A 25504-nucleotide genomic window follows, 5' to 3' on the forward strand; every position below is an offset into this window, starting at 1 on the left:
TAAGCATCTGTGTTCTTTCTAAATGAGCTGTTTGCCTTACTGAATTGCAGCTGGTCAAGGTTGGCGAGTTAGATTCCGCTTACAGTTTTGCATTTGGTTCACAAACAGAAAAACTGGAGTATGACTACAATTTTTTTTGTAATGAGTATATTCTCAATAGACTATGAACAAAGACCTCGTGCTTCCAAACAAGAATACTTATGCGATTCTTGCGAGCGAAATGGCCGGCTAAGCTGTGAAAAAACGTCAATTGTCTGCTTCTAGCAGATGGGCGTTGTGTTGAAGATATTATTTGTGGTTATAGCCACATCAACGGAACTTCTGTGAAGTCTTCCTCTTCTCCTTGAGCTTGGGTGTACCAGATTGGGTAGATGCTGGTGGGGTCACACCAGGAGAGCTAGGATTGGCCCAGTACAGAAGATCAGGCGACCCAGCATTGGGTGACACTTTGGTGGCCCTCTTGGACTTCTTCTTGTTTCCTAATGCAAATCGATTGGGCTCATATGGACTAGAGTCCAGGACAGGATAGGCCCCCGGCGAATTTGGACCTCCACTGATGTTTCCGTTGAAAGTTGATAATGTTGGCGTAGTCACATTAGGAGTCTTGAAAGGAGTAGAGCTGTTCTGGGTTTCGAAAGTTGAGTTCATAGGAATGACTGGGGTAGTGAAACTGTCATTCTTACTCTTGAAATTACTCTTGCTGCTCCTGAATGGAATGTATGATCTCTTGCTGGCAACTGAGTTTCCTGCTTCACCCAACTTCGAAGTTCCTATCGAATCTGCCAAGCTGCTCTTGAATGAAGTATTTGATTGAGTTCTGGCTAAACTCCGGTTAAGAATAACCGATGCATTCTTATCATATACATGTGGTGCTGAATCCATCGGCACCAGAATATCACTCGAATTCTTTGTATCCACAGATGCACTATGATTATGCTCTCCTGTAACTCCACCAGAAATATTGATTGCTCCATTGCCTCCAAAATTAGATGGTCCAAACATGCTACCTCTTCTTCCAGTGACAAGTGGGGTCTGTTCTGTGTCTTTGGTAAAGAAGGAGTCGAAGTCATCAAGGGCTGCCCACACATTACTAAGCGATGCATCAGGCTCTTCAACATTAACAGACAAAGAGTCTCCGTAGTCGGGAACAATTGAAGGACCATAATAGTCTTCCATGTGGAAATGAATTTCCTCTTCCTCTTCCTCTTCATTCTTCACCTCGACTTGATCAACAACATTGTTGACCAAGCAAGTAGAAAATACCGCGTGTACATTATTTCTAGTGCTTGAGGCAGTAACTGCTGGCATGGGAATGGCCCAACCATTCTCATCAGGTATACCGAAAAGTGTTGCAGTTTTTTCATATTCCTTCTTAAGTGATGTGTTACCCAAACTCATTCTCAATACATCTTTATCCAATTGAGAGCCAGATATAACAACTGCTTCATCTAACACCTCTAACGCCGTTTCAGCGTAGTCAGTTAACAACAACCGAAGCAAAGGAGATATCAAGTCAGCTCCAACCCCAATAAACTCGTCCCTTTGAAGGTTGACTAACGGGAAAATTTGCTTAAGGACGTTCATGGTTTCAATTTTTATCCAAGGTATTTTATTAGACAAAAACCCCAAGAGTAAAACAAGTGATTGGGCTTCAAATTCAGGGAAGAAAGAATTTTTGATTGTGGTTACCGTTTGAACCAAGAAGTCCTTCTTTGATCTGAATCTGTTCTTGGATAATGAGATTAGGATCTTAGACAATCCGGGCTTGTCACAATTTAAGGCCATATCACTCAAAGACACTGCCGAGTTTTCGATTTCATTTGAAATTTCCTTCTTGCCCAAAGCATGCAAGTACCTGGGCATGTTGGCTAATACACTCATGAGCAATCTTGAAGATCCCATTCCAATTATTTCACTATCTTTCAAAGTGTTCAACTTATCAAGAAACTTGATCGAGGCCTCCCATGAAGTTGAAGATCTCAAACCGATCAAAATAACTTGCTGAAGACCTTCAAACTTTCCTTCCCACTTTGGTGGGAATGTTGAGATGAGACAAGATACGGTATCGGGGGAATCTAAATCAATTTTGCTCACAAATTTCGACATCGTTGACAAAACTTCGATGAACTCTTGTTCGTGAATGGTGCTCAAGCATGCCACAGAGGACCAGAACAATTGCGGGAAATCAATTAATTCGGCAGAATCCAACTCTGCAGTAATTGCATTCAATGTCATTAAAATTTGCATTGCAAATCCTTGGATGTCATGAGTCTCGTCTGATATGGTGTTGGACAATCTATGAAGCATGTCTTTCAACATTCCTTGATCTAAGAAATTCAATAAGGATCTGAATACTTGGAAAGAACGACATGCAATATGTCTGACAGCACAGGTTGTTGCCCAATTCAAGGAAACTCTGCTCCAATCATCTTGTAGTGTTGGACTAAGATTCTTAAAAATCGTGAGAATGTTTCTGGTCAAAGAATCCATTGTTTTTGGAGTACGAGCCCCCTTTTTATCATTGTTCAAATCGTCATAAACCCACAAGTTTCTTGATCTCAAGGTCTCTATAGTTTCTGCACTCTTCGATTCATTGGGAGCTAACAAGTGAATAAGATTGATCAATAAACTAATCGATTGTTCTTGAACGATCACTAGATAGTGATCCAACAAAGAGAATGTAACATGAAGAAGCAAAGGTAATTTCTCCAACATTTGGTCGTTCTGTACCATGAACAAATCAACCAAAAAGATCATCGATAATTGTCCTAATGAAAAATTGGAGTCTTTCTCGCTATACGGAATCACCTTCCATAAGTTTGCAATGTAAGGGAAGTCCAGCATACTTTCATTTGCATTTGTTGCCTTAGCGGTAGGTGGTACCATCGCCTTTGGTTGGAGGTTTCCGATAAACTTGTCAATCACGTAGAGTTGATGTTCGGGTTTTGCAAAGGCTAAGTAATCAACAATCTGACGAGAATGTTCAACAAATATGGGATTTTTTCTTTCCAAACAATTGGTCAAGAGATAATCAATGATGATGTCGAAGTTCGACGAATTATCCCCTAATGCCACCCACAAGGCTTCCACCTCATTGGAAATTTTTGAGCTGAACTTGACTGTAATCTCAAAGAGGTTATTTAAAACCATTATTGAAGGTTGTGAAAGACTTTCTAAATCCTTGTTTTTAGGGGAATCTGTTACATCAGTGTGCTTTAATTGCACAGTTTGAACCCAGGGTAACAAGCACGACAAGATATCTCTCCTGGATTCATTTCCAACAAGATTGAAGTACTTTGTCATGAAGCTAATTCTGTCATAGATTCCCTTAAGATCCAACTCTGCTAAGTGATTTGACACTTCATATAAAGCCTTCTTGTAGACAATTTTCGACCTACTATGGATCAACTCAGTGAACTTATCAAAAGAGTAGCTTTTGAATGTCTTAGCATCCAAAAATTTCAAGAGCTTAAGAGCTGCACATCTAATTTCGAAATTGTCATTACCAATCAAGAAGTTTGCCAAGCATAATATATCGAAAGGTACGCTCATAAGATCTTGATCTCTTGACAAGAATTCTTCAACGAAGATGGTGAAGTAGCTCTCCAAAGTTTGAGGAGATTCTTGATTCGAATAACACTCTATTATGACACACGAGTAGATATCTTCATCATCCAAGTTAAGAGTGAGAAGGTTTCGAAGTGCCTGCCTTCCGTACTCGTGGAATTTTGAATCCCTTGATTTGAATAATGCATTGATCCAATTCATAAGGCTGTTAAGTTCAAAAGCCATGACCACTGAATTTCCATTGATCTCAATTTCTTGCTTGATAGGAAACAGGCACAACATAGACATACAACTAAGAGATGCAGATTGAAGTAGATTCTTCTCGAGTTCCAACATGGCGATAAGCTTTGAGGAAGAATCTTTAGAGCCTCCAGAGGAATCTTTCGATGCTTTCAGGATAATAGTAGAGTACCGGTCATTGGTGATATCTTCTTCACCAAAACCACACCATTCTTTCAAGAAGTTAAAACATCCTATTCTTGCTTCAAATGGGATCCACTTGTTAAGATTAGTCGAGTCCTTGAGTCCAATTAACACATTCTCTAAAAGAATACAAAAGTATCTTCTCAATTTCTGGAATTCAATATTTATCTGAATTTGTGGAAGAGACAAGAATGTTTTGAGATTCTTGACTATTGAAACCAAGTTGGCAATCATCCAATCATCAGTATAGATTTGAGGATCGGCCTTGAACTTGGTTGTGATGTTGCTCAAAATATGAATCGTTTCAACTCTCAAGTTATCCTCGCCATGATCTCGTTTCTTTAGCTGAATTTCCCACTCATTCACGCTCTTCGGTATATTATCTAAGAACGTCTTGAAGATGTTGATGTTAAGACAACTTAGGCCGGTTATCACAGATTCCTTTATCATTGGCTGTTGTGATTTCAACAAGGGTAAAACCATCTTAAAGACAGACTTTGCCGAAGTGATCTTTTGATGCTGAATGAACATTTGCATTGACCTTTTCCTTCCGTGGGTAGGCTGATTTGGAAAAGAGATTTTTTGATCATTAGTTGAAGTAAGCGAACAGCACGCAAAAATAAGGTACAATTTCCATTGATTGATCAATATCTCAGGTGGAATCTTATTTGAAGATCCTGAGATTATGGTGGAAGTGATCGTGGATGAGGTTTTGGAGAAAATGGAAGAAGTAAAATTCTTGTAGTTTTCGGAAATTTCCAAAATTCTTTCATGCATCTGAACCATTCTAACACAAACGATAGATCTGCACATCGCCACAGGCATTGGACATCTTTCAAAGAAGATATCAAGAAGTTTCGGATATAATCTCAACCAAATTTTGGAGTCAATCCCGTAATCTGATTCCGCTAACTTGATAAGAATATTTTTCTTATTCTTAAGCTTGGCCAAGCGACTTCTCTCTGGCACACTAAGCTCCTTCCGGTACGGTTTAATGAGATCAATAAAGTCAATATCTTCCAAGATATGGATAAGTCTAGTTCCAATGTCAGCAGCAAACTTAGAAGAGCTTCTGGAATGTGTCTTTCTGGATTCAGACTCAGGTGACAGTGCTCTAGCCTTGTCTTCTTTCGTTTCATTCGTGATATTGTATATGGCCTGATCGAATTGCTCTACTAATTTTAAGATACACAACCCATAGTACCTGGATTTGGAGTCCTGTGAGCACAAAAAGAAAAGCCCATTACCTTCCACATCTTCAATAACGGTTATAATGGTCTTCCATTCTAATTCATCTCCTGGTTTCAATTTTGCTCCATTGGAAAAGTTGAGGTCATCATTCTTGTAATTGATTTGATACAAGTCATTGAGCACATCTTTGTTCATCATTTCATCATCTTGAGCCAATGGATTTGCTTGGTGATCCATTAATTTTTGTGCTGTCAATTCGTTAAATTGTTCTAACCAACATTTCAAAAGATCCACATAGATCTTCAAGAGCTTATTGAACTCAGCTGAGCTCAAATAGTCTGAATCATAATTGGGGCCAGGTTTATCACTAAATTGGAAGGAAATCTTAGCAAAAATGGTGATTAAACTACTTGGATTTTTCCGAGAGGCCAATTTCTTTAAAGCTTTAATTGCTGCAGATGAAACTTTTGGATTTGAGTGAACACAGTTTCTTGTTAATATTTCCACTATGCTCTTAAAAGATATTCCTCCAGGACCACTAGCAGTGGAATTAGATGACAGTTTGTCTCCATAGGGTGTGACCATGGTGAACGGAATCGAGTCGATCAAAGTGGCGAAGACTTCAATGTGCAAGTTCTTAGTCATTTGGTAGGAGAAATCCATTCCGAAATGAAATGCAGAGAAGGTGGATTGTCCTTTGGATCCACTTCCACTGCTGTTTGGCGACAATGCATTAGAAGATGACCAGATATCACAACCGTATTGATTATCCAATAATCTCAATAGTGTTGCAAAAGAACGACAAAGTTCTTCATGTGAAAGGGAGTTCTTCGATGTACGTGCAATGAACTGAAACTCATTGAGCCTCTTAGATCTTTCCAAATCTTCTTCATCACCCATTCTGGCATCCAATTCTTTATCAGTTGGAAATTTGGGTTTCTTACCCAACTCATAGTCCTCCAAAATGACCATGTAACTTTTAATCACCAAAATAGTTCTTTCTGGTGACAAGTTCTCCAAGGAAGTTCCATTAAAACTCATTTTGAGTAACTTAATTAAAACATTGTCCAACACATAATTTAAGTGATTGAATCCAACAGTTCTGATTAATTCTACCAAAGCATTGATGAGTAAATTGTCAAAGATAATCCACTGATTCTTCTTGCTGCTGGCAGTAGAATTGAATAAAAGAATTTGAAATAAGCTGTCTAATTTCTTGACAACATTATTCAAGGTGTCAGGTAATCTGTAAAGATACACCCACACCAATCTTGCCATACAAACGATGAATGTAATCTTATCTTCAACTTCAACTTTTGGCTTGAGCTTGAAGCTATTTTCTTCTATAATCCTGAACCAGACTTCTGAGAAGAGCTCTTTCCTGGAGACGGATAATGCTGAGGTTATTGCATGAAGTGCATAGGACCAGCCATTGTTGTTGGAAATGGTGGAAACCGAGCCATGAGCCAAATTGAACGATAATGCTGGATTGCTGGCGGCTGCTATTGACTTATTGAGTGAAGTTCCACTAACTGTTTCATTCCATATTTGAACTGATTTGTAAAAGATTTTCTCAATAGCCTCAACCCAAGTAGGATGGTTAGCTTCTGCAGTCAAGATCCCTGCTAAAGGCAATACCAAATTGCTCAAGACTTCGCAGTATGCAAAAATGATGGTTTCATTTTGGGATTTGTCAAAGAATTTTGCGAGGGATTGAATGAAGTCTGCGCTTTCTTCGAATACTTCCAACGGGTAATTTGTCAATTTCAAATGCTTCATTCCATGAATCAATAGATGTAATCTAGGTTCATCTTCAAGCTTGACATTAGAAGATATTTTTTCGAGATCAGCAATAAACCTATCACTAACACTTAAGAAGCGTTTTTCACTCATGAATCCCAATAATTCGGCAAACAAGTTCCAGTTTGCTGATCTCACTAAGGATTGACTTGTGCTTATGGGGTCGGTCGTCTTCAATTGGGTATAGACTATTTCTTCTAACTTGTCTTCCAAGTCTTCGCCCATCACTTCATAAGATGTTTGCTTGACAACCTCTATCAACAAACGACAAAGGATATAGATGGACGCTAACGATTTTCTGTCTGCTTGGATGGCAGTTTCACGGGCCTGGGAAATTTGGTCGTCATAATAATTCTTTTGACGAGCAAACTCATGCTCCATCAGATTTATGCTGGGGGTGCTTGTGATCGAAGGGATGGCTGAAGAAGTGGATTGGTTACGACGGTGGGCCATTTTGGAAAAGCTTTTGGTTCTCATTAAGCTTAAACTCCGCTTAGATCTATCATTTGAGTTGGAGTTCTTTGCTATGCCGGGGTTTGTTGGAGAAATGCCGCTGGAATTGGATAGCTTGAGCAAGCTCGACTTCGCAGTGGCTACGGTACGCTCCACTTCGGCTGCGGCCATGGCAGCGACCTCGCTCTTAGATTTTCTCCAGAACATGACACTGTCAATGACTGGTTTGGGCTTTCTTCTGGCCACATATCCCAACGAGGCTACGATCTTATCGAACTGTGGATCCACTCCCTCCGCGAGTAGATCAAGAATGGGAGGCTCTTCCAGGAGAGGGTACTCGAGACACAAGTTCAATTTTCGCTCAGCATGGCGCACGAACTGGGTGAATATGATATGGAGACTGTACTCTGCTGGGGACTTCAGGTCGGTGGCCAAGTCTCTTCGTATGGAGCTGAATTCTTCGCCGTTCGCGAGAGTGAGACGCTTGATGGAGCTTGCGGAATGCGACAACGGTGGGGGCAATTGGGGAGAATCTTCCTTGTGGTGGCTCAACGTAAAAACCTGTGAGATGGGCGAGGACAACTGGTGGACCTGGGGCAATTTGGCCGAGTAGGACGATTTTCCTAGCGAGAACTCCTCGCTGACAGGCGTGGATGACTCGCCACCAAACTTGAAATTGAACTTGTAGGGAGGCTCCAGGTCGGGGTCCTCGGGGATCAACTGCTCCTGGTTGGGGTGGGATTTGCTGTGGATTTCTGGAGCATTTTGGAGGGCCAACCCCGAGGTGTCGACGGTGTCTTCGGCGTCCAAGTTGATGTGGCGAACCTGGTGGGCTACGGACGCCAAGTCTGGCGATACCTGGTGCACTGGCAATGCCTGGGCAGTATCGTATTCCACGTACTGGGGCCTGAGGTCGTAGGAGTCTTCTGTAAGCGCTAGCGAGATCTTGGAGAACTGGGGGTTGGATGGGGTTGCTGAGAGATCATAGGATGGTCCTATCATTAGGCCAGAGCCCTGTGGGTAGAGTTGAGGATCATCCACAGATGTGAAGGCGGGATGGTGGTCGATGTGTGTGGTGGTAGCGTCTGGCTGGGTGGCTTCACTGGTATGAGAGTGTTGTAAGGGAGCTACTGGAGGGTAGCTGGTCATGCTGGGCGAGCTTTGGAAGTGGCTGGACGGCAATTGGTTGATGTCGAGCTCAGGCATCTCTGTGTGGTCGGGATGATCCACGTCGTGTTTGGCATCCAAGTGGGGCGAGTAGGACGCGAGGTCGTCTAAGTCGGGGATCTCAATCATGGCAGACCCGATCTGAAGGATGGAGGTATCGACGGATACTCAAGCGATGGATGGCTGGATCAGCACTGGAGGCATACAAAGTGACAGAGTGAAGTCGTTTTTGAAGGGATAAAATGCGACAATAGGAGGGGCCTGGCGTGGGGCGGAGGAGGGCGGAGGAGGACGGGGAGAGGGCGGAGGAGGGCAGAGGAGGGCAGCGAGGGGAGGTGGGAGAGGTGGGACGCGGTAGAGGTGGTGTAGGGAGGTGATAGAGGAGGAGGAGGTGGTGGTACAGGTGGTGCTAGGTGTTGTTGTGGTGTCGCTACGGTGGTGGTAGTGGCTGCGAGCGCGCACTGAGGGCGTAGCGAGACAGTATTAGTGGTGCTGGCACCAGCCTGGCAGTAGTGTGGTACTGGAATGGTGGTGGAATGTCTTGGAATGGTAGTAAGGATGGCAGCAGCACGTACTGGTATGGCACTAGCATCATGGCACTCTCTGTCGTGGCGGGGGCCCCGAGATGGACCACGGCTTGACGTTGCGAGGCGTCCGGCGACCGATCCCGTTGTACTACGATCTCGCTAAATGAAACGAACGTTCCGCGCGGTAGCACCTGGAGACCGCAGGGCAGCAGGGCGGCAGGAATACTTGAGGCAGCGTGGGCAACAATGGAGCACATCGCGGGCACGGGACCGACAATGGACGGCACTGCGGAGAAGGCGAGAAATCATGCCATCCTCAGGAGGCCTCAGGCGAGGCGAATGTCGATTGGGGTTGTAGGGGGAAGTTTAGTGGGGGAGAGTTTTTGGCGCGAAATCGTCCCAAGGAGTATTCACCCAAATACTTCTTAGCACCAGTAGAGGTTTTTCTTTTTAGCAGCTGATTGGCTCCAAACAGTAGTGAAAACGCAAGTCTATTGCTCACAGCAAAGAGCAAATAATAATTCTGTGTATGCTAGGATGAGTAGCATACGTTGGTCACAGTGTCTCTCTGAATGATACCTTTGGGACATGCTCCTAAAAATAGCGAATTCTGAGTATAGCTAGCTCTGGTAACAGTACTAGCGTGATTAGCATTGCCTTAGACCATACTATGCGTGCACTAACTTGCTTTATCCTATGCTCTGGGCCTAGCAGTTTCTCTGAACCAAGCTACGGACTTGGTAAAAACACCCCGGAACACATATACACGTGAATATTCGATTTCCGACCACCTGGGTCAGTCAATGAACCCCAGTGAAAAATTTCCAAAATGGCCTCTAGTAGCCTCAAACAAAGACAAATGCTTGTTTGAGACCCAAGGTAATTACCCCTACAATTTCAGATGTTAGAAGCTTCAGCCCAGGAAATAACCCCGGTTATAAAATTGATAACTGGCATGCACGTGACAGGGACATGGGTTCGTTGCGTCTGCACAGCAGAATCGAGGGCTACCATGAATAGCACAACAAATACCAGCTGATAAATAACAATCTTAGAATCACCATTCACACCTCCCGATGAGAGTTTCTAAAACCCATTGGTGCTACTTTTTCCACACCAGTAATTCCCACTAGCACCACTAGCTTTCCCTAGCCTTCACACGAGAAAAAAACCGCTCCTCGCTAGCTTCCTGCGGTAGCCCCCCCGCGTCGCTACCGCCCGTACCAATCCAACTATAATCTGGCCGTTATCGGACTGAAAATTCTCGCCACCACCATGTCCATCCACGACGTCCCCACCCTAATTAACCAGTTCATCGCTTCGGTTGGCACGGCGGACCTGGAAACCTCGCAGGCCCATGCCCTCCAGCTATCGCTTTTGCTTGCCTCTGGCGAGCTCTCCCTTCTCCAATTCATCCAAAACTTGGGCCCATCGTTGACCTCCGATAACGACATCATCCGCTCCAAATCGTTGAACTGCTTATCTGCCACTTTGGAACAGCTCCAGAAATCCAAGTTGTCCAAGCAGGACATCAACGTGTTGGTGGACTTCCTCCTCAACAAGTTTGACGACAAGATCTGCCTCCAGTACGTGTTGATCACCATCTCCCTTCTCGTGCAATTCTCCAACTTTCTCCACGAAAACATAGACAAGGTGTTGTTGAAGGTGCTCCAGGAGTACGACCCCAAGAAGAACTTGGCCAAGGTCAGGCACGAGGCGTTCCAAATCCTCCAGCAAATTTACGACCATCACAACGAATACTTGGTCAAGTCTCACAACTCAAGCGATCTCTTCGTCAAGACGTTCATCCACTTAGCTACTGGCGAGAAGGACCCCAGGAATCTCCTCACATCCTTCGGACTCAACATCACCATAAATAGCACCTTCACGTTTGATCCTGAGGGCAACGACTTGCACAACAGCTTCATGAACGACTTATTTGACGTGTGCTTCTGCTACTTCCCCATCTCGTTCACTCCGCCAGCAAATGATCCCTACAAGATCACTGCTGACGACTTGAAGTTGAAGCTTCGCGCCTGTATCGCATCCCAGACGTTGTTTGCTAAAGACTCCTTCTCTAGTTTGATCGAGAAGTTGACCTCCACCAACCCCACCATCCGAAATGATGTGCTCAAGACCTTGTTGCAGTGTGTGGAAAACTACTCCACGGAAACCCTTGAGGAATACTGGCTCACAATCTGGAACGCACTCAAATTCGAGATCCTCCACAACGATGTCTCCATGTTCAAAAGCGACTCCGACCTGCTTTATCCCGCCTACGACTCCATCGACGACACTGACGATACCAAGTGCTTGATTTTGACATTGGTGATCGTCCAGAAATTGGCCCAACGCTTGGGTGATGTCCAGATGGACAACTTCTTGCAGACCATCAAGGGCGAGTTGAAAGAGAACTTGGTCAAGGCCAAGGATAAGTCAAAGCAGTCAGTGCTCTTGTTGTCGAGTGTGGCCTCGTTATCCATCCATTCCTTCAATCTGATTGTGAGCTTTTTGTTTTCGATCGAAATCTGGGGTAAGTACATCTCCAACGAGTATCGTGCACCAAACCCAGCCACAGAGTTGGACGTAAGTGATGAGACCCTCAATGTATCCATGCAACGTGACTTGGTGGATAACTTTGGTTTTGTCTTCACGGCGTATCTGGAACTCATCGCCAGAATTTCCACCAGCTCAAATACTCAATATTTGGAACATTTCACCATGGGTAACGAGTTGAGCCATTGCAAGGATCACTTGCTAATTTTTTTGGGACAGTTATTGATGACCTCCTCCAACTTAGAGAAGACTTTGAAGAGCAAAACCATCCAGCAATTGGTGAAATTGATCAAGATACACCAGTTTTTGAACGATAATGAAGTGAACCTTATTTTTGGCTATTTCGGTGATATAATTGATTCTATTATCAAGACTCCTTTCTGGGAAAAAGACTTGGTTTTGGGCGAGATTGTCACAGGATTAACTCAAGTCATGGACACCCACGAGCAATTGGTAATTGATAATATCTTGGCCAACTTATTAATCCATCTTGAATCAGCTCAGGGAGACTTCGACCAGTTCGAACGTTTATTAAACTTGATTGGTAAGATCTGCGTCAATCACCAGTTTTTGGAGATCTTGTCGATCAGATTGTCCAACAAGTTGAATCCTGGAATCGAAACAAAATTGTTTCAATCTATTGTGGAGCTTTTCATCGATTTGATCGTTAAAATCCAGGCCACCAACCAGTTTTTGATGAATTCATGGTACAAGTCATTCGTACCAAGGATCTTGACCACTTTAACAAAGCTCGAGGTTAATCCAGATGAGTACTTGATCGATAGATGTGGTGATTTGGTGGGTTTAATTATCCGATTCATTGAGAAGTCCAAGCACCAAGCCATTTTGGATGACTTTTTGCAATGCAAAATTGGCGGGTTGCCAAACGTATTTGAACAGCCTCATCAATTGGTAAGTCTTATCAATAAGATTTTAGCTAACGTGGACAAATCAGTGAAATTCGAGCAGGTTGAGCAGGCAGAAGAGAGTGTGACAAAGTTGATTTATTCCCTCCAATCTGATGAATTTTTGAGAATTCAGTACTTGCAAACTTTATCCATTCTCGTCAACAAATTTGACACCAGTGACCAATCATCTAAACTCGAGAAGTATTATGGTAAGAAGGATTTTGTATCTTTCGAGATTTTAATTTGGTTGATAAAGGCTTTAATCTTGAGAACTGATCGCGTGGGTATCGAGTACTTGGGTAAGCTTATCGATGACTTGACCACAAGTCAAGATATTGAGGTCAAGCATGTCATTTCAAAATCCTTGACTATCTTATTCATCGATCTTAAAATCTTCGATAATACCAAGACCACCTCTAGTATCAATGCCAAGAAGTTGATTTCCAAAGTGACAAATTTGAACGTCAAGCTTCTCTACAAGCAACAAGTGTTCGAGCTTATTCTTCCAAGATTGATAGAAAACTGCGAGAGTTCAGAAAACCATCCAGAAATATCATTGAATGCCTTGTCGTTGATTATTGAGAATATCTCGACAAAGATTTTGAGCAGCCACTTAAAAGAGATTTTGCCATTGGTTTTGAGAGGTCTTGCTGTTAAGGATTCCACAACTATCATCAAGTCATCATTATCCACCTTGAAAATCACGATTGAGGAAAGTCAATCGATTATTCAGCCTCATTTATCGACATTGATCCCAAGCTTGTTGAATTGGGCTACCAAGGTGATCAGAACTGGTAACGTCAGAATTAACTCCGAGGAGATCAGAATTTTGAGTTTGAGATGCTTGATTCTTATTTTTACTAAGTTTAATGGTTTAGAAAGATACAAGGCAAGTGCATTAAACGAGTTGAAAGGAGGTTTGGATGACAAAAAGAGAGCAGTGCGGAAGCTTTGCTGTGACTTGAGACAAGTGTTGTATGAACTTTAGATACCGTACATTATAGATATATAGACCTCGGGCAACGGCCCTAATATAGAATGTTCTATTACAAGTGGGATGCAAAAGGGGTATCAATAGGATACCCAACCAATATTAAAGATATGCATATATTCTCAAGAATAATTACTAAATATTTTGGCGTAATAAGAATATACGTATTCTCAAGGAATAAATTCTAGTGACGATCAATCATACTCCCAAGATTTATTACCAATTAATGCATCCGATTGGGCGCTTCTATTATACATTAGTTCAGCATTAGGTGTCTGCTCTGGTGATGAAAAAAGATACTATGTTGAAGTACTTTAAAATATGCTTGCAAGTAGGATTGTGAATTGTCTCTGTTCACATTAACAACTTCTTTCCGGCTCGCTGCCTACTCGCTATCACTCTCGTTGTAGTCCACAGGGGCCAAGCCTGGAGTCAAACCTGGGTACGAAATCAAGCCTCTCTTGATCTTGCTGTCAAAGTCTTGGTATTTGGCGTGTCTGGTCTCTCCCACGTACTTTCCTCTCAATCTCTTCTTGGGCTGCTTGGAAATCAACTCATTGTCCAATAATGACGACCTCAACTCGTCCAACTCGTGCAGAATGTCCTCATCGTCTATGTTGGACACGTTATTTATCTGGTTGATGTTTTTCCTGCGCAATTTGGCCAAGTACTTGAGTTCTTCGGGCGAGTGGTCCTCGTGGCCTTTGATGATGTTATACTTGATCATTTTGTTGAATTTCTTGTCTTGCTCCATTTGTTTTTTGATTTTCTGGGATGACTTAGCGCTTTTCTTCTTGGACTTGGTCACTTTGGTGTTCAACTGTCTGGAAAGAAGTTGTGTGGAGGAAAGATGGGTGTCGTCCGCGGGCACGGCCAAGGTGGAGTTTGGAAGCACATTTTCGAAGAGCTTTGCCACTGTTGACTGGGCCAGCTTTCTGGATGTGTTGGATGCGAAGGACATGGGGTTCGGAGGCGAGAACTGGCTGGAGAGGCAGGGATCAGGTACGGTTCGGCAGCGAGATGAGGTGAATTTTCGGAGGGTGGATCACGTGACCAAGAGCACGCGACCACTCTTATCGCGTGCCATTCTGGGCCGTGGCCTGCTCCGGTAGTGCAAATCACAGGCAACAATAGATGAGGTCATAGCGCCAATCCTGACTAGTGTCAGGCTAAAGAAATGGCACATGCTAGAGAAGCGCAGATGCGTGTTGGGAGACAGATTGACGCATTCTGTCACGAAATCACATGGGTGGTGAAGTCTGATGTGGATGCTGTCAGATGGTGGTGGTTAAGCAGTTAAGCAGTTCAGCGGTTAAGCGGTAGGGGCGGTCGGTGGTGGTTAGTGGCGGCTAGTGGTGGAAGTTTGGGTGGGTGGCGTGGATGGTGGTGGTTACGTTAGCGGATATGTTGGCGGTTACATTAGCTGATCGACTGGTAGCAGCTGAATGAACACTGAAGCCAAAGAAGCCAACAACCACACGTCTTTCGCAGTGGTGCAGGGCTGCTAAGCGGCCCCAGCCAAATCTGTACACAACCACCTCTACTCGGTGGTACCCGTCAGTATCGGTCACTATCGCCGTTACTCTCCCAACCAAACTCCATCGGCTGCAATCACATGGAAGTTGCTCTCACGTGCCCCGCCGTAACTACAAGTTGACCGAGGAATCGCGGTGACACAAAACAGCCACCTCCTCAATCCATCCAAATGGCAAGCAGGGCCATGACCAAGAATTCACATGGCAGACACTCTCTAGCACCTCCAACACCAAAGCACCAGCCCAACACTGGCCTGGAGGCCACAATGCACCATTCCCCTCGAAGTACCACCGCGGCCATGTCTGGCATTGTGAGCACACTGGCGGTGCAAACTAGGAGGCTTCTCACGTGCGCCATTCAGTCCACCGCAGCCCGACAAAATTACCCCATACTTGTGAAATTCACCCCGATATATATATAAGGCGCCTACCCAGCAATTGTATTTTCTATTCAGTATCAATAACTACTACACTATCACTACAATGTCTGACTTAGCCGCCGATGGATTTAACGCTTCTGCCTTGCTCACCCAGTTGAACGACGCCCTCAAGGACGACAAGATCAAGCAAAAGGCCCTTGCCCAAGTCAAGGCTGTTCTTGCTATAACCTTGAAGAACAAGGAAGGCAAGGAACAATCGTGGATCTTGGACCTCAAGAACGAAGGTAACGTCAAGAAGGTCGACTCCGTCCCAAAGACCGACGTCCAATTGATCTTGAAGGACGCTGACTTCGTCAAGTTGGCCAACGGTAAGGCCAACGGTCAAAAGTTGTTCATGAACGGTGCCTTGAAGGTCAAGGGTAACATGATGAAGGCCACTGCCATTGAAGGTGTCTTCAAGTCTATTGACCCAAGACCTAAGTTGTAAGCGAACTGGCCGTTGTACCCGGGGTACGATGCTCGCGTATTTATCTTGAATAAATGATCTATGAACAGGCTGTAGCGCTGAGGAAGGTTTCCTCTATAGCTGTAACAAGAGTAGAACCACCCGGGAGTACCACGTTGGTGACTCGCCTGGTAGTGACGAGTAACGGCTGGTTCGGGTAATTTAGTTTTTTGGACTGTATTGATTTTTTAACCTCGCTAAGCGAGACGACGGTATAACTCTACTATTGTTCTGTTGATAATACCAGACCCAAATTAATTTATGTTTCCATAAAAGTGGCAATTCGTCCATTATGTCTTTCTTTTGAGAGTATCTGTCAAATTGGAAACCCGGCTACGTTGTAACCTGTTAGTCGTCTCAACGCATGCCACAGACTAATTGATCTTTTTTTATCATTAATAATTAGTTGATTTAACCTCAAGGTATTGGAATTTTTTAATGCTATCTGCAGTGTAAATTTCTATTCATTGACTACTTGAGTAGGGCAAGACACCCGGATCCACTGGTAGTTCCCTTAATGTCAATCATTGACTCATAGATGAGTCCTGGAACTGATTTTTCCTCATCTTTGTATACTATTATGTAGATATGACCTCCCAACTGAACAAAAAACATGCTGTTGGAACATGATGTAGACATCACCATAAAGCTATCGAAGTCTCACTGCTAAATTATAATCAAAGGGTCTTAAATACCGTGAAGTGGATAATATAATCCATTTATTCAATAATACACATTATGGTTGAGAAATTCAGCAAACTAAAACGAAGTATAATCAAGGCTAATTATCGAGGTCTGTGATTGCTTTAATGATATAAACTGATACCGTGTCATAGTACCACAACCCAATAAGATAGGTCTTACTTCTGTGACTCTTTGTCTCCTATGAAACCAGGTGCGTTATAAAAACACATTCACCAATTCCATCTGCTAGACACGCAGCCATCGCACAAACAAACTGGACCCCATTTGATCTCCTCTATCCAATCTTTTGCACCCTAAACTGAACTCATATTGGCGACCTGCATACAGAACAGTCCAGTCTCTCCAAATCCATACCAACTATCCACTAGATCCAACTACTACAACCACTTCTAGCATCTAGTCTCACCAACTCCCCACTCTCCTGTAACCCACAATGACAGAAACGACGCCTCCAGACCACCTCGCCATGTTTTTCGACAACGAGTACGATCCTGAAGCGTACGTCGACACCCTTTTTCAGATGTCCACCACTACTCGTCCCACCCTCCACCATCAAAACAGAGGCCTTGGGGACCTATCCAACCAGATCTCGGGCCTCATCACCCACTTGGACTTCTACACCAACGAATTGAGCCGCAATTTGAGAGAAAAGCTCGACACCTTGAAAACCAACACCAACAACCTTGTAGGTGAGCATGAAGTGTCCACCAACAGCACCACCAGATTACAGTACTATGTCAACGTGTTGAACAACGCCATACTATCGCTCCAGACCGAGCTTTCACTGGTGGTGTCGGAAATGAACTCGGAGGCGAAAGATGACGACTCGTCAGTGGAAAACTTGAGACTGTTGAAGCTAGTCAAGGCCAATTTGACCCAGGTGCTATCCATCTTTGAATTTGTCAATAACACAGTTTTGGCCTCCACAAATGGCACTCCCAACGACTCGCTCACCGTAGAGCAGTTCGAAGGTTTGTTGAACGAATTTCATGCATCTACAAAGAAATTGGCAGACTTGCCAAACCCTAAACCGATTTTGGATCTGATTGACAAGTTGATAGAGATAGGCAACTTGTTTAACAACTTGAACAAATTCAGGCCGCTGTACAAACAATTCTTGACTAGGATAACGGCAGAAAGAGAGGCATATAAGGAAGGCAAATGACCTACTTTGCTAGAAAAAATTGCTCAGGACTGATCGAGTCTGGCACGGAAAGAAACCACTATATTTCTCAAGATGGTGGCAGGCTATGCATTTGGTATTTTAGGCTTAATTAATTCAGTAGGAAGTACTTCAGTCTCTATGAATATGGAGTTCGCACTCAATAAAACCTAACTCCTGGTAGGAAATACTACGACTATTAAAGCTACTGCGAAAGGTCAAGAATTGAATGTATTAAGATACTAATTATACTCTAAAGTAAGGTTTTAAATTAATTGTTAGTCGTGAACATTATCGTAAATTGTGTTCGGCTATTATGCAAATCATGTCTGGCACGTATTGAGTTGTGTTTTTGACGGTAGCTATTGCTTAACTTCCTGTTCTTTGGTCTCACTGACCTCTTCTTCCAGTTCTTCGTCTGCTTTCTTCTTCTTCTTGAGGAAGTTGAATCCGGCGTAATAAATGAACTTGTTGAATGCCCTAGTAGGGAATATCTTTTCAACCCACCAGTTTGGAATAATTCTGATGATCAATCCCGCTGGAATACTCAACCAGCCACAGACAATCGCGGTTGCCCATTGGGCTGGAGTTTGTCTGGCAATACTGAAGGCAGCACCTCCGACAAACATGATCAAGATTTGACATCCAGCAATAATTAATGCAATGGTGATGAAATACCAATTTCTGAACAAATGCTGGAAGAAATCCAAGTTTTCTCTGGTAATCCTACCACGAACAGTATTGATATCGTCAGCCTCATCCAACTTTCTAGTGACAACCAATTTCCAGAATTGAAGCCAAACAAAAGTGTTGAAAGTTAAAGCATTCATTTGTTGCGATTCATGGTTACTGATATGTCTGTCACCAAAGAACAATTGGCTTCCTTCGAAATGAAGAATGAATGTGATTATCAATTGGGTTGCAGATTGACCAATGATCATTTTCCACATGGAAGTTGATATCAATGGCGCATGTCTTCCCAGGGGCTTTCTGTTCAAAAATGAGTCGTCAGGTTTATCAGTAGCAAGGGCCAATGCGGCCAAAGTGTCCATGATTAAATTGACCCACAATAATTGAACAGCCGTTAAAACAGATTTGTTCTCAGAAGAAGCAACAGCAGACACAAACGTTAAAACACAGGCAGTAATGTTAACAGTAAGTTGGAATTGAATAAATTTTTTGATCGAAATGGCGACAGTTCTACCCCACTTAATAGCCTGCACGATATCATTGAAGTCATCAGTCATCAAAATAATATCCGATGCTTCTCTGGCAACTTCTGTTCCAGAAATACCCATAGAAAAACCAATATCGGCCAACTTCAAGGCAGGTGCGTCATTGGTACCGTCACCGGTGACTGCAACAACCTCACCAGCCTTACGAAGTGTATCAACTAAAATTCTTTTGTCTTCAGGAGAAGATCTAGCCAAAACCTTCAAGTCCGGGGCAATCCGAGCCCTCTCCTTTGGTGAAAGTTTTCTAAATGCGGGACCTTCCATGAAAGCAAACTCATTCGACAAATCATTGGGGGTGAGAATGTAACAACTCTTTGAAATGGCCTTAGCGGTAATTAAGTTATCACCAGTGACCATTCTAACACTAACACCAGCCTTCTGACATTGAAGAACGGCTTCTGGTACACCCTCCTTAAGGGGGTCTTGAATACCAACTATGGAATCAAGAGTGAGTGGTCTATCCTGGGTCTTAACTTCTTCATTGTCTTCTAAACCATTGAAGCGAGCAAGTGCGTTTGACGAAAATCCTTTGTCTTGAACCAATAACTTTGGATCGGCTTCACTTTCATTATCAGCATAAGCCAATTCCTTAGGGGGCCAGCTTTCTAGACCAACAAAGTCCCTATGACCCAAGGCAATTGCTCTTAAAGCGTCATTGGCATATTCATCAATGCAGTTCAAACATTTGTCTCTCAAAGTACGATCCATTGCAATGGATTGCCCTTCAGTATTGAATTGGTATCCACAGTTTTTGAATACGATCTCAGCTGCTCCCTTAACGTAGAGTCTGAATCCATTTTCAATTTTCATCACAATACCAGACCACTTTCTGGAACTCTCGAATGGAATGATTTGAACGATGTTCGCAAGATTGTCATGACGGTGTTGTTCCAAAGTCTTCGATCCAAATAGGTTGAAAAGGTCATTTGCAAGAATCAATAAAGCAGATTCCGTTTTGTTACCAACGTATGGTTCAATAACAGTACCCAATTCCATTTGTTGTTGAATTTGATCGTGACTCTGGAAGAGTTGTTTCAAGAATGGAACTTGCTTTGGCTTCTGCTTGGCGAGATGGGCCTTTTCTTCATCATATTCAGAGTTTTCGAACGCAGTGGAATTGAGCGAAATGTTGGTACAAAGGAATATCTTAAGATTTGGATCAATCTTGTCAAGAATTTCAGTCGATTTTACACCCTCACTTCCAACGGAATCATCAAAGGACAAGGGTCCTTCATTTTGCAACCCAAAGAAACCTCTGACGATTCTCATTCTATTTTCAGTGAGAGTACCAGTCTTATCAGAACAAATAGTAGTGGCACCACCCATAGTTTCACATGCCTTCAATACTCTAACCAAGTTACCATTTTGAGCCATTCTGGTAGTGGCGAATGCCAATGCCAACGTAACGGCCAAAGGCAAACCTTCAGGAACTGCAACAACGACAATAGTAATAGCGGTAATCAAGATATCCATGAAGACCTTACCCTTCTCAGCAGGAACATAGTCAGCAAAACGACCACCTGGGGCGATATTAACACCAAAACGGATGAGAAGCACGACGAATAAGACAAGGGCTGCAAGGAACCCGTACTTGGAAATACCTTCAGCCAAGTTGTCTAATCTTTCTTGCAATGGAGTAGTTTCAGCTTCAGTATTAAGACTCAACATTGTTCTTCCATGAATAGAATTCTTTCCAACAGCTGTAACAATGGCATTACCTAAACCTTCTAAGACCTTGGAGCCAGAAATAAGGTATGGGTCCTTGAATTTTATCTTTGCGGAACCCAAATCTTCGTCAGTGGGCAATTGCAGTTCATAATACTCCAAGGCTAATTTGACTGGGGCCTTCTTGATGGTAGCACTTTCACCAGTTAAGGCGGATTCGTCGCATTCGATTTCACCATTGAACAAAATACAGTCTGAAGGAACAACGTCACCGGTTTGAAGATTAATGATGTCACCAACCAAAAGATCGTGGATCGAAATCAACTTCTGCTGTCCGCCACGGATGACGATAATATCTCTGTCAGTTTTCTTAGCATTCAACTTGGCAAATTGTCTTTCCTTCTGGTAATCGTTGGCAGCACCAACGATCACGACAATAAAGATAGCCACCAAAATAGCCACACCTTCGACATAGTCGATTTTGGGCAAGGGCTTGTGTTCGTCATCGTAGAAAGTTTCTTCACCAAAAGTTTCGTACAATCCCAACGCCAACGACACAACTGCAGCCACTGATAAAAGGATCAACACCTTATCCTTCATGGCCTCGAAACAAAGGCGCAAAAACGACTTTTGGGACTTTGTAGGTAATCTGTTGGCTCCAAAAAAGGCCAGACGGGACTCGGCATCGTGCTTATCGGAGTCGTCGAGTCCAGTGTCGGCGTTGACCTGGAGCAACGCCTGCAACTTGGAGAATCCACCGATATTGTACAAGGCTCGGAGGGACTTGGGATCGTGCAACTCTGTCAATGAGGCAGGAGTGATCGCGAATTGGTGGGCAGTTTTTCTAGAGGCCGAGGTGGTGAGGCCAGTGAATGTCTGCTTGATGGCAGCGAGGGGCGCTGGTTCGTGAGTGAGCTCGTCGGAGTTGTCGTTGAGGGGAGTAGCCGAGTTGACGCTGGCTGCATCCACATTGGTGGTGTCGGGACGGAGGGTCAGGGCAGTGACTGCTCTGTCGGCAGGAGTCTGGGGAGCCATGGCTGGGGAAGTTGTGGAGAGCTCAGGCTGGTTGTTGGTAGAAAATCACTGCAATACTCTTCGTACTGGGATTTGATAGGAACCGACTGGACAGTTTCAAGGTAGAACCGACTGAGATCAGATAAGCGAGGTGGCTAGTGGACCATTCGTGGTGGAGGCGATGGTGGTGGTGGATGTGGAGGGGGAGGAATTGAACCAGTGACGAGGTAAAACTGGCAGATTTAGGAAGTCTTATGAGGGAATAATCGAACCCTGGCGCAGTTCAGCCGCCAAGATTTGAGACAGGATGGCAGATGGAACGGGCATCGTTGCGTGCGCGCGGGACGAGGCTGTGCTAGGCTGTCTGCAGGAGTGAGGATGGGGGAGGGGTCCGTCGTGAGAGCAGGATGGTGGAGGGTGGTGGGACGTGGACGCGGTGGTGGACGTGGTGGTGGTGGACGTGACGATGGACGTGGTGGTGGACGTGAAGATGGGCGTGGTGGTGGTGTGCGTGAAGATGGGCGTAGATCGTGGAGTCGTTGGAATGAACGGTGAGAATGTTGGGACGTGCGTGTGGAGTGGTGGAATGAATGTGGAGGTCCGTGCCTTCGATGGTCGTACAGATATCGCCGATAGGCGCCAGACGCCAACATGCTAGAGTCAATCCTCCCTGCCCACCACTCTGCCTACCTCGCAAGGCTGGCAGGCGCATGTTTGGCGGGGGAATCGCCTCCCGAATTGCTGGGAAATTAGCGAGCCTGGCGCGGGCGTTTTTGCAGCCAACGCGGGTGGTGCGCGCACGCTGGCCCCTGTCTGCTGCGGCCAAAATTCGCTGGGACACTGGCATTGGTCATGAGTGGTGGGCCGTGGCCGCGGTGGCGACAGTGACCTGCCAGCATCTGGGATTGCTGGAGCCCCCACAACAGTCACTGCCACCCCTACCACCACCATGGAGCAGTATCACCCTCCGCCCATGGGGGACCAACCGGCTCGGAGTCCCGGCCTGCCTCGCCTGCTTCGCCTCGTTGGAGCCGCAGCCGTACGGCCAGGGGCCACCAGAAACAATCCCTACTGCCAAAGGCAAGAATACGAGCGGCGCCAAGTTTCTTCAAGGGCTTACCAGATCGACCGCACGCCTGTTCGGCTCCAATTGTACCCACTATCGCAGGACGGTGCCCGGTGGGGACTTAGTGTCAAATTGCCCTGGCGGCTAGGACGGCTGGCGAAGCTAGCGAGGCTGTGGCACCAGACCCTGACGCAGCGGTCCCTGCTGGGTGACTGATATCACTGCGTGGTTGCTGGCCTCGGGATTCCCTGTCACGTCACGGGGAATGACTTGGCTAGGAACATCCATCAGCAGGTGGCGGTGAGTGTGATGATGGCGAACCGCCCAACCGCGTCCCCCAAACAGAAATTGCGAAATCACGTGCGTGGAGGTGTCTAAGCCATGTTGGCGAACAGCTGCCGCCAAGCTTACTTTACGACAAGGCGAGATGATTATCATGGCACCTACCAAATAGGCAATGATAACTTAATTTCCGTGAATGGTATTTCTTGGTTGGGATTTCGCCCGGTTTACGAAATTGTCTACCCAAAGTGTCACTCGCTAAGACTTTTACTGTTGCAGTATCGCCCCGTCACCCCTTGCAAGCGACCTGGGCTGGGGCACAGCCCGGCCAGGTTGGGACAGGGTGCTGTGCCTTTAATTTTCAGATGGTGACCGCTGGCGAAAAAAAAGAGGAACTTCCCCACCAGGAGTCGAACCTGGAATCTTCTGGTTCCAACCGAGAAGTGGTTACTGAATCGTAGCCAGACGCCTTGACCATTGGGCCATGAGGAACAAGTTGAGACTAAAAGCTGAGGTTTGGAGCCACTCTTTGCTGAAAGTCGAAATTCAACATCCTGAATTCCATTTTTCACAGCTCTTACTACATATTGTCAACTAACATGACAATGTTGTCGTGTTTTGCGCATCAAGCTGCAAAAAAGCATCAAAAAATCGATTTTAATTTTTATTAATTATATAGGTTTGATACCATGATGGTGTGTTATCGATTGCAAAAGGTATATAGTCAGTAGATTACAACATAAATCATTCTCCCCGTTAGCAAAAAATTGAATCTGACTTCTATCTACGTTAATTACATAATTTATGGTATTTTCTTTGCAATAGGTATTTCTGCTGTCCGAATTGTTACCGAAAGGGCCATGTATAGAGTGAAGCAAGATACTTCCCATTGCAAGAAACAAAAAAGTGTTTCAGGCAGTCATGACCTTCGCTGCATCTTATACTACTGAAGAGGCAATTATGCAGTCTTCTTATGAACTGTAAAATTTGAAACTATTTCAGTACACAATACTGGGAAATATTAATGCTCTCATTAGCTCACGTACAGAATAGCTCTTGGTTTTTATGAAGTCCAAAGCTGATTACTGGCCTCTAAAAGATTAAAAAATTGATCAAAAATCTTTGAAGGCGTACAAAAGCAATTCAAAGCTCAAAAAGACTATGCTCAAACTTCATCAATATTGGTGGAACCGCTGGCATTCATTTGGATTAAATATAGAAATTTATTATCCAGTGTCGCCTAAATTGGGTCAAGATTACTTGATATTAATACTTTCGGCTAATGTATTCTTCTTTGATCCTTTTTAAATTGTGGTCTTTTTGTGGTTCGGCGCACGGGAATGTTACAACTTTCCTCTTACAATAGTGATTGTCGAACTGGACAGCAAACAAATTCAAGAATTCACTTATTATTGAGAGAATTTAGGCGCAATTCAATAGCAACGATCTAGTCGTAGCCTCAAAAATACTGCCTGGGGAAAGTTGACAGAATCTCGTATCAAGTGGAGAGCAATGTGATGGAATTTCAGGTAATTTGGTTGGCAACGCTGGTGCCCATCTACACTCAGATATATTGTGAGCCAAATACTCGGGCTCGCAAAGAACATAGAATCCACATTTGCAGAACTTTCCGAATTTGTCACCTAGCACCATGGATTTTTTGAGAAAACACATCCTTAGTTGAGTTCTTAAATTGTTCATTGAAATTGACTGGTTTGCTCAACCTCTGGAATAACATTCTGATACATTTTCTTGACCCATCAGCCAGCTTAAGAGTGTGAATCACTCCATAGTCAACTGAGAAAAGCATTTCGACATCATATCCAAAAAGAGCATCAAAACGTCAGTGCTAATCACAGCAAAAAATTTTGATGCCCAATAAATACGAGTTCTTGCAATTGGACGAGGACCTTGCTTCAGCTGCTCTATTTTTGATAATGTAAATATATTATAATCCACGGGCTATATACCTTTTTTTTTTTTTTTTGCTAGTGGGAAGTATATTATAATCTACTGACTATATACCTATTGCAATGGATAACACACCATTATGGTCAAACCGTTATAAGTCAATTAATTTTGAATTTAATTTTGTTTTTTCATGATGTTTTGCAACTTGGTGCGCAAAAGAAGGCACCTTGTAGAAGCAACTCATGTTAGATAATATTTTCATTAGGAACTTTGGCTGGACAAGAGGAAAGACNATTGGTTGGTGGTTGGAGGACGAGCATGGGCCTCCCCTTGTGCTCGTCGTTGTATCCATAACCTCCAAAGAGTCTTAATCAACTTGTCCAATTTGATGATAGTTGTATCATTTATAATCTGCGCCAGTGGGGCGACTAAGCTTCGTATGTTGCGAAGTTCTTCTGGGA

The 25504-nt window shown here is 44.0% G+C and overlaps 7 protein-coding genes and 1 non-coding gene across 8 annotated transcripts; 3 read left to right on the plus strand and 5 right to left on the minus strand.

The window, feature by feature from the left end:
• Positions 1–309: 309 nt before the first annotated feature.
• On the minus strand, positions 310–8436 carry CAS4 (Cas4p; the record flags this gene model as incomplete). Its single annotated transcript, XM_020210719.1, has 2 exons — positions 310–938; positions 1008–8436. 2 exons carry the CDS (start codon positions 8434–8436, stop codon positions 310–312), a joined length of 8058 nt encoding a protein of 2685 aa, XP_020061870.1.
• Positions 8437–9995: 1559 nt separating this feature from the next.
• Positions 9996–13755, plus strand: MET18 (Met18p). The gene has a single exon (XM_020208132.1). The coding sequence runs from the start codon at positions 10404–10406 to the stop codon at positions 13578–13580; it is 3177 nt and encodes a 1058-aa protein (XP_020061871.1). The 5' UTR covers positions 9996–10403; the 3' UTR covers positions 13581–13755.
• Positions 13756–13968: 213 nt separating this feature from the next.
• On the minus strand, positions 13969–14544 carry CANTADRAFT_24024 (uncharacterized protein; the record flags this gene model as incomplete). Its single annotated transcript, XM_020207034.1, has 1 exon — positions 13969–14544. The coding sequence occupies one exon, from the start codon at positions 14542–14544 to the stop codon at positions 13969–13971; it is 576 nt and encodes a 191-aa protein (XP_020061872.1).
• Positions 14545–15601: 1057 nt separating this feature from the next.
• CANTADRAFT_8350 (uncharacterized protein) lies at positions 15602–15985 on the plus strand (the record flags this gene model as incomplete). The annotated part of the gene is made up of 1 exon (XM_020211284.1): positions 15602–15985. The coding sequence occupies one exon, from the start codon at positions 15602–15604 to the stop codon at positions 15983–15985; it is 384 nt and encodes a 127-aa protein (XP_020061873.1).
• Positions 15986–16755: 770 nt separating this feature from the next.
• On the plus strand, positions 16756–17873 carry CANTADRAFT_71918 (Golgi transport complex subunit; the record flags this gene model as incomplete). Its single annotated transcript, XM_020211076.1, has 1 exon — positions 16756–17873. The coding sequence occupies exon 1, from the start codon at positions 17142–17144 to the stop codon at positions 17871–17873; it is 732 nt and encodes a 243-aa protein (XP_020061874.1). The 5' UTR covers positions 16756–17141.
• A 211-nt stretch (positions 17874–18084) lies between these two features.
• On the minus strand, positions 18085–21805 carry PMC1 (calcium-transporting ATPase; the record flags this gene model as incomplete). Its single annotated transcript, XM_020212007.1, has 3 exons — positions 18085–18181; positions 18269–19573; positions 19619–21805. The coding sequence occupies 3 exons, from the start codon at positions 21803–21805 to the stop codon at positions 18149–18151; spliced, it is 3525 nt and encodes a 1174-aa protein (XP_020061875.1). The 3' UTR covers positions 18085–18148.
• A 1722-nt stretch (positions 21806–23527) lies between these two features.
• Positions 23528–23624, minus strand: CANTADRAFT_t255. Its single transcript has one exon. It is a non-coding gene; the product is annotated as a tRNA-Arg (tRNA).
• Positions 23625–25094: 1470 nt separating this feature from the next.
• CANTADRAFT_329854 (uncharacterized protein) lies at positions 25095–25433 on the minus strand. Its single transcript, XM_020208490.1, has one exon. It carries the CDS (start codon positions 25393–25395, stop codon positions 25195–25197), a length of 201 nt encoding a protein of 66 aa, XP_020061876.1. The 5' UTR covers positions 25396–25433; the 3' UTR covers positions 25095–25194.
• Positions 25434–25504: the final 71 nt, after the last annotated feature.

This window comes from Suhomyces tanzawaensis (assembly GCF_001661415.1).
Source record: "Suhomyces tanzawaensis NRRL Y-17324 unplaced genomic scaffold CANTAscaffold_9, whole genome shotgun sequence".
Lineage (NCBI taxonomy): Eukaryota > Fungi > Ascomycota > Pichiomycetes > Serinales > Debaryomycetaceae > Suhomyces > Suhomyces tanzawaensis.